Source organism: Natator depressus, chromosome 1, assembly GCF_965152275.1.
Source record: "Natator depressus isolate rNatDep1 chromosome 1, rNatDep2.hap1, whole genome shotgun sequence".
Taxonomy (NCBI): domain Eukaryota; kingdom Metazoa; phylum Chordata; order Testudines; family Cheloniidae; genus Natator; species Natator depressus.
Genome location: NC_134234.1, coordinates 35,697,738 through 35,706,396, shown reverse-complemented (window position 1 = coordinate 35,706,396; position 8,659 = coordinate 35,697,738). Strand labels below are relative to the sequence as shown.

At 41.2% G+C, this 8,659-nt stretch overlaps 1 protein-coding gene across 2 annotated transcripts in view; it reads left to right on the top strand.

Moving 5' to 3' along the window:
* Window positions 1–2,362: 2,362 nt before the first annotated feature.
* The window catches only part of KBTBD3 (kelch repeat and BTB domain containing 3), a 44,855-nt gene continuing 38,558 nt past the window's right edge, over window positions 2,363–8,659 (top strand). For both annotated transcript variants that reach the window (XM_074957332.1, XM_074957324.1), the window contains exon 1: window positions 2,363–2,598. In XM_074957332.1, coding sequence (XP_074813433.1) covers window positions 2,375–2,598 — 224 coding nt within the window. In that variant the 5' untranslated portion in view covers window positions 2,363–2,374. The remainder of the gene's footprint in view (window positions 2,599–8,659) is intronic.

The window sequence follows — 8,659 nt, the reverse complement described above, 5'->3', positions numbered from 1 at the left end:
CTTGATGGATAGCCCTTGCACCCAAAATATTCAGAATTGTTGTGGGTTCCGGGTTTAGTCTGGAATATTTTATTCCACTGTGGCAATTTAGGTGGGCTATTATCTGTTGTCATTTTCAGTCAACATTGTGGAGGTCTCCTGCAGAATCTTGAAAGAAAAAATCTATAGCATTAAGCTTTAAACAGGAGGTCTGATTCTCATTTAGGCCTGGGGTACACCTAGCCCAGTAGATGCAGCTAGATTGATGAAAGAATTCTTCTGCCTCTTGGAAAGATGGATTACCTACATCCATGGAAAAAGCCCTTCCGTTGATGTAGCAAGCATCTCTACTATAGCAGCACAGCAGTTGTGCCACTGTAGTGTAGACATACCCTTACACTAAGGCCACCTTGCACTTCTCTGGCAGCATAAAGAGGCCTTTAAGTAGGTATAAATATAATTTAACCATTTACACTGCCAGAGTGGGGTAAAATGGTCTTATTGCATGAGAATCAAGCCCAGGGTGTGTTAAGGGCACTGGGCTTGAATGTTAGGGCTTTCACCAGTAAGAACTTGTCTACACAGAGGTTGCACTGATTTAAGTTAAATTAATTTAACCAATGCAAACCACTATATGTATGGTACTTATGTTACTTTCGAACTGCTGATAGCTGTTTAGCTTGCAACTCTAAATTTTACAGGTGCAAGCTAAACCAATATGAACCCGATTTAAATAGACTAAGCAAGTCCACACACAAAGTTTCACCAGTTTAACTAAATTGGTTTAAAAACATGTCTGTGATTAAACCAGTGCAACTTGGTGTGTAGGTCAGGCCTTTGTCATTCAAGTCGTTGCATATCTGTATTCCTTCATCTTTTAAGCTATGCCTATGCTTAAAATGCTACAGTGGCATCGCTGCAGCTGCGCTGTCATAGAGCGTCAGTTTAGACACTCACTACAGTGACTGGAAGGAGTCTCCCATTGCTATAGTTAAACCGCCTCCCTGAAAGGAGGAATTCTTCTGTCAACCTAATGCTGTCTACATCGGGGTTTAGGTCAGCATAGCTACGTCTCTCACGGATGTGAATTTTTCACATCCCTGAGAGACATAGTTATGTAAGCTTCCAGGGTAGCCCCAGACCTTACTTTGGAGATCAGAGTGACAATCAGTTTGGCAAAGACTCTGGATGACAGCAGTAGGCTAGTTCATAAAATTAATGTTTCCTCTGCTCTGTGAACTTCAGGAATTATTTCTTGATTGGGATATGCAGGAGATTCTCCAAAACCTGTAGAGAGGTGAAGAGGGAGCTTTTTCATTCTGAATTGTGTTCTTCAACTCAAAAGTTTGTTTCAGGATAGAGCTAGGCCTGTTTGTGGTTTTTTTAATGGCAATAAAAATCTGGAATACCATTCCTAGTATATTTCTGCAGGCATAACACTGAGTATAGCTATTACCTTATGACATACAAATTTTTGAATAGCCATGAAGATTGCTTGAATTTTCTCAGGGCTGAGTGGAAAGAACAATATCAAAAACCAAGATGATTTTAACAGGGTCTGGTTAGCACAGGGGTTGGCAACCTTTCAGAAGTGGTTGCCGAGTCTTCATTTATTCACTCTAAGTTAAGGTTTCGCGTGCCAGTAATACATTTTAACGTTTTTAGAAGGTCTCTTTCTATAAGTCTTTAATAAATAACTAAACTATTGTTTTATGTAAAGTAAGTAAGGTTTTTAAAATGTTTAAGAAGCTTCATTAAAATTAAATTAAAATGCAGAGCCCCCGGACCAGTGGCCAGGACCCGGGCAGTGTGAGTGCCACTGAAAATCAGCTCATATGCTGCCTTTGGCACGCGTGCCATAGGTTGCCTACCCCTGGGTTAGCACATGAGGGCAGGGTGGAAAATAAGTTTTCTTCCACTCCCTGCCTCTGCATGTGCAGGAGGGGACTAAGTAGCTTAGGTACAGCTGCTCACTGCCCCCATCTGCATGTTAAGCCTAGCAAATGCAGGGTTGTAAGGGGCTCTTTTTGCCACCTTATTCCACTCCATGTGTGCACAGATAGTCATGATCTGGGCCATACGATGTCATTTTCATTTGCCATAGAAATGAGAAAATTCCAACTTCATAAACTAATACAAAGGAAAATCATGTAGCAACTATTGCCTCATTCATTTAATGAACTATGTATCAACTCTGTGGAATAAAATTATTAGATTCAATGTAAACCCAGTGAAAAGGTTCATTAATGGACAAATCTTAGCAGTGATGCACATTATTTACATATTAAATCTTTCATTCAGAATTTTTTTGTGGCATTAAGTTGTTTTTGAAATAACATTATAAAATCAGTGATTTATTTTTCCATTTCAGTTTTAGGACTATATTGAAGAAACCATGGACAATCAACAGGATTTCATTAGCATCTCAACTTGCAGTGGAATTTCTGTTCCTGAAAAGAAAATCAACTTCTTAGTAGCTGAAGATCATGGTCAGCAAATTCTAAATGTACTGCAAAGTTTCAGAGAAAATAATATCTTTTTTGACTTTAAAATACTTGTGAAAGATGAAATAATCCCCTGTCATCGTTGTGTACTAGCAGCATGCAGTGACTTTTTCAGGTAAGCCTACTTTTAATGTAATTTTGAAGAGAGTGGTTATTTTTAAATTCTTGGTGTGAAAATATAACCACAGAAATTAAGGTAAATCAAAGTGACATATCTATTCTCAGCATTTTGAGCAAAGTAATTATTCATATTAAACTCAGGTCCAGTCATGCATATTACCAAAAAATGGAGTGACCCTTTGTCTGAGGTGCATACAGCAGTCTGCATTCTAAAATGTAAATGTAGAATCCTAATTAAATATTGTGCGCTGGGAAGACTGTGCATGTCTTCTGTATCTGTATTTGAATGTCCACAACACAAAATATGGTTTGACTTAATGTGGGGAGGGCCAAACCCTATACCTCATACATTCTTATTGTAGAATGCCCACAAGTAGATCATGAATATATTTATTATTATACATTTTTCCATAACATTTTCTGCAGCGTGGGGCACGGGTCACTTGCTGGAGGATTCTCTGCACCTTGAAGTCTTTAAACCACGATTTGAGGACTTCAGTAGCTCAGACATAAGCTAGGGGTTTGTTACAGGAGTTGGTGGGTGAGATTCCGTGGCCTGTGTTGTGCAGGAGGTCAGACTAGACAATCATAATGGTCTCTTCTGACCTTAAAGTCTATGATTCTATGAATAAACTTCACAAGGGGTTTCTCAGATAAGTAGACAGTAGACTGATGCTTACGGGGTGACTTGATCACAGTTTATAAGTATGTACATGGGGAACAAAATGTTTATAATGGGCTCATCTATCTGGTGGACAAAGCTATAACAAAATCCAATGGCTGGAAGTTGAAAGTAGACACTTTCAGACTGGAAATAAGGTTCAATTTTTTTAACTGTTAGGGTAATTTGCCACTGGAACAACTTACCAAGGGTTGTGTTGAATTTTGTGTCATTGGCAAATTGGATATTTTACTAAAAGATATGCACTAGTTCAAATAGGAATTAATCCAGGAAGGTCCTGTGGCCTGTGTTATTCAGGAGGTCATATGAGATGATCACAGTGTTCCCTTCTGTCCTTATGATCTATGAATGAATCTATAAATGCCATATGTATGACTGAAAAAACAAAAATCCCAGCAATTTTTCAAAAACTTCAACTAAACACAAAATCCAGCCTCAAATTTGTGGCCTTCCCTTTGGTAACTGGAGCCATAAATTAATTAATGAATAACTAACACTCATCTATGTACAGGATGTAGTCCTTTCAGTTATAATATAGATGATCTTCATTGCCAAAAGACCCTGGCTGACCTGTGCTTCAGTAAAGCACAAACCTGCAGATCTACACTGAAAGATTTCTAGGTTTACTGTTCACTGAGGCAGAAAATTTCAGTACTTCTGTTGTTATGAAAAGCAAAACTAGTACAAGTGAGATTACGTTTCCCAGAGATCAAAAAAGGAGTAACATTGCTGCCCAGCCTTGCCATGGCATAAACTCAAGTCCTGGGATACTTACTGCTGATTGTCCCTCCTCCCAGTTTCTCCACTTTACCTCCTTTAACAGAAAAAAAATTCTCATTCTAGCTCCTACAAGAGTGAAGGGGAACTGGTTGGTCATACTAAGTGTAGCAGGAGGCCTTTAGAAAGGCTGCCTCCATAACCCTACTTCCGCCTCTTTCTGCAGCAGTTCTTAAGATAGCTACCCCTGCACTGCTCTACATTCAAGCTAGTGATGGGAATAAGTAAAGATGGGGAGGGAATGAGAAGCTGAAGGAGCTATGGTTCATTCTTCCACTTCAGCAAAAATAAGGCTGATGTTCAAGATATTTTTCTTTCCCTCAGATATCCTGAATTCTGCACAAAGGAAGTCATGTTTCTCAAGAACTACTGTTGAAGAAGGGAGGAGTGATAAGAGAGGGGATGTTTATTTCTATTCACTTCACTAGCTGGATCTTTTTCACTCCTACAGCAGAGTTGCTTACAGGAGCAGTGACTGCCTAAAACCATCCTACCTCCTCTCAGCAGTAGAAGCCTCTGGGCAGTTTTACACTTAAAATGCTGCAACGCGTCAGTGAATATGCTACTGTGCCGATGGGAGAGCTTCTCTCATCAGTGTAGTTAATCCATGTCCACGAGAGGCGGTAGCTATGGGGACAAGAGAAACTCTCCCATCCACAGAGCGCTGTCTACATCAGGGGTTAGGTTGGTTTAACTGCATTGCTTAGGAGTGTGGATTTTTCACACCCCTGAGCAACATTGTTATACCGATGTAAGTTTGTATTGTAGAAACAAATACGAATACAAAGGATAGAAAGGAGCAACACTAAATATCTTAGTTTTTCATGGTTTCATTTAGAACCTAGGTGGGGCAGGCAGTTGACATGGCAAAGTGTAGGTCCAAAGTGTAGGTCCACTACTTAGTGGGGAAGGAGAGCTAATAATGGACAACACAAATGGAGGTGTTTAATGCATTTTGCTTCAGTCATCACTAAAAAGGTTAATTTTGACCAAATGCTTAACACAATTAATATTAACAACAAAGGAGAAAGAACACAAGCCAGAATAGGGAAGGAATAAGTTAAAAAATATTTAGATAAGCTATATGTATTCAAGTTGGCTGGGCCTGATGACATTCACCTGGGGTATTCAAGGAACTAGATGAAGCAATCAGAGGACCCTTAGTGATTTTCTGGAGCAGGGCAAACATAGTACCTATCTTTAAAAAGGGGAACAAAGAAGACCTGGGGAATTGCATACCAGTCAGACTAACTTCAATTGCTGGAAAGATACTGGAACAAATTACTAAGCAGTTTGTAAGCACCTAGAAGATAATAGGGTGATAAGTAAGGCTGTGAGTTTGTCACGGAGGTCACGAAAGTCCCAGATACCATGACTTTCTGTGACCTCCGTGACTTCTGCAGAGGCCGGTGTACCTGGCTCAGGGGCAGCTCAGGCAGCCCCTGTGCCAGTCGCACTGGCCTTTGCTGGGGCAGTCTTGGGCCCCCGCACGCCGCCCCCGCAAGCAGCAGAGCTTGGGTGTAGGAGGGGGCAGGAGGTTGAGGCACAGAACAGGGTGAGGCAGGCTCTGGGCGGCACTCCTGATTGGCTCCCCAGAAGTGGCGACATCCCCCTCACTCAGCTGCTAGGTGGAGGCATGGCCAGGCAGCTCTGCATGCTGGGTACGCAGAGGTCTGCACTCTGGGTACGCAGAGGTCTTCCAGGGGGTACATCAACTCATCTAGATATTTGCCTAGTTTTACAATAGGCTACATAAAAAAGCACTAGTGAAGTCAGTGCAGACTAAAATTTCATACAGACAATGACTTGTTTATACTGTTCTCCATGTCCATTAAAGATGTTATCAGTTTAATCTGCAGCAAGGGTGATTTAGGTTAGATATTAGGAAAATCTTTCTGACTATAAGGATAATTAAGCAGTGTAACAGGTTATCACGGGAGGTTGTGGAATCCCCCTCACTGGAAATTTTTAAGAACGTACTAGCCAAACGTGTGTCAGGGATGGTCTAAGTATACTTGGTCCTGCCTCAGCAGAGTGGGATAGACTAGAGCAGTGGTTCTCATACTTATTGATCACACCTCTCTTCTTTGTGTATGTAGTAGTTTACACCCTCCCGCCACACAAGTACATATACCAATACAAAAAAATCAACATAGAACTCTCACTAAATATTAAAAACAGTAAGGCAATGATTCAAACAGAGCCAACAATCCATAGTAAAAAGAGCAAAACTGCAACTGTGGTCACTGCTTACAATGAAATGTGCACACCATGTTATAGCAAATGGATTAACATACAGATGCAATGACTTTGTATAATGCTATGCAAGCTTAACAGATATCCCTCATAATGCACAGCGTCATCTAGAGTCAAATGCACCGTGCCATCTGAGGGTCTAGTATGTCTGGAGCAATCAGCTTTGCTAGTTATTCATTGCTGTGGGTAAAATGTGCACTGTATGTTTTTCCCCCTAAAGCTTCTCATGCCTCCCCCCCAGAGGGGTCTGCCCCCGAGTCTGAGAATCTCTGAACTAGATTATTCTTGAGATACGTTCCTGCCCTACATTTCTATGGTTCTTTGTTGGTCTACAGGAAATGTGATGTCACCAGCATTGTCTAATAACCAGCAGTTATTATAATGCAAACTTCACTGATCCTAAGCTCCCCACCTTAGCATCTCACTAATCCATGCTAGCTAGTATGTATTGAGTAATCCAAACATAATCAAAGCAAATTACAGTACAATTTGCAGAATGTCATTTTTAAATATTGCAGAATACCATGAGCCAAATTCAGCTTTGACACAAGTAGGAGTAATTGAAATAGAGTTGCACACTTTCATACCAGAGCTGAATTTTGTCCCAAGAATGAAAGAACATAGCACAGTGGAATGGAAATGGCTTATAAAAAGTCTGAATATAATTGCTGGTTGTGTACTCTCTTCACTTCAGTGAAGTGCCACAGAGTGCTTCAACCCTTACTTGGTTTCTCTTGGAACTTAACCTCTTGGGGTATGTCTACACAGCCCACAGCAGTGAGCCTCCCAGGCTGTGTCAACAGACTCAGGCTCATGCTACTTCACTAAAAATAACTGCATAAATGTTGCAGCTTGGGCCCTGAGGCCTAGGGAACAGTGTGGGCTTCTGAGCTCCAGATGCAACTTTAAAGAACTGTCTACACAATTATTTTGACCATGGTAGCACAAGCCCCATGAGTCCAAGTCTGTTGACCCAGGCTGGGAGGCTTACTGTGTAGACATGCTCTTGGTGACAATAAGTGTGCGTGTATGGAGGGTTCAGTGCAGGAGTTGTGATCTTATTGTGATGTGACTGTGACTGGCTACATAGTAACTTTCCTTTCTAGAGGACACAGGACACTGGGACCACACAAGAATCATATTCAAAAAATCTCTCCCTCTCCATTGTTTGGCAGAATATAGGGGCTAGGCAGGAAGTTGCTTAAATTTTGGGACAGCCAGACACAGTTGGTTTATAAACCAGGCACAAAGAGATCAGGGACCAGAATGGGGGAAAGGGTGTTCTTATTACAGGAGACTGTCAAGCAGAAACTTAGCATAAGAACATTTACCATGGGAGTGTGCTTGTATCCCAGAAGAGAGGGGCTTTATTCTGGGATTGTATTTGCTCCTGGGTATATCAGTGTGTGGGTTCTAGAAAAGTTCCACCTGTCACAGTGACATTTTAAGTTTAAATCATTTAGGATAATGTATCATGGGATGAGAGGAGAGGAGAGGTTCCACAAGGCTCTGCCCTTGGTCCCTTCATTTTTTCTCTCGTATACCCTATTAATTGGTGATATCTGCTCATAGCTTTAACTATCATCTTTACACTGACTCAAAATCTACCTTTCTGCTCCCAGGTCTAATTCCCTCCATCCAATCCTGCATCTCAGCCTTGTTTTCTGGCATCTCTTTGTGGATGCCAACTTAAATTCCACAAGGCCACAGCTAAGCTCCTGATTTTTTCCACTATCCCCAACCCCTTGTTATAACTGTGGACAACACCACTATCTGCCCAGTTGCTCAGGTCTGTAACCTGGATATTAGCGCTCTCTTTTAACCCGCCATCAAGGCTTTGCCTGAATCCTACTTCTTCCAACATAATATTTAAACTATTGATCCTTTCCCTTCTGTCCACACTGTCAAAACTCATCTTGGCCCTTACCATCTCATGTCTTGGCTATGACAACCTCCTCCTCCTCTCTGGCCTTGACAGCTGCAGTCTTTTCCCTCCCCCACCATAAATCTATTAAAAATACTGCTGCCAAGATCATTTTCCTAGCCAATCCCTTTGATCAGGTCACCCTTCTCTGTTCCTCCATTGGCTTCTCCTTTTCCATCATATCTAATATATGCTTCTTGTCTTGACCTTTGAGGCCCTTCATATTTTAGGCCCACTCAGCTTATCTGCTGTATTATTTTATTGCACCATCTAGATCAGTGGCTCTCAACCTTTCCAAACTACTGTATCCCTTTCAGGAATCTGATTCGTCTTGTTCACCCCCAAGTTTCACCTGACTTAAAAACTACTTGCTTACTTAATCAGACAAAAATATAAAAGTGTCACAGCACACTATTA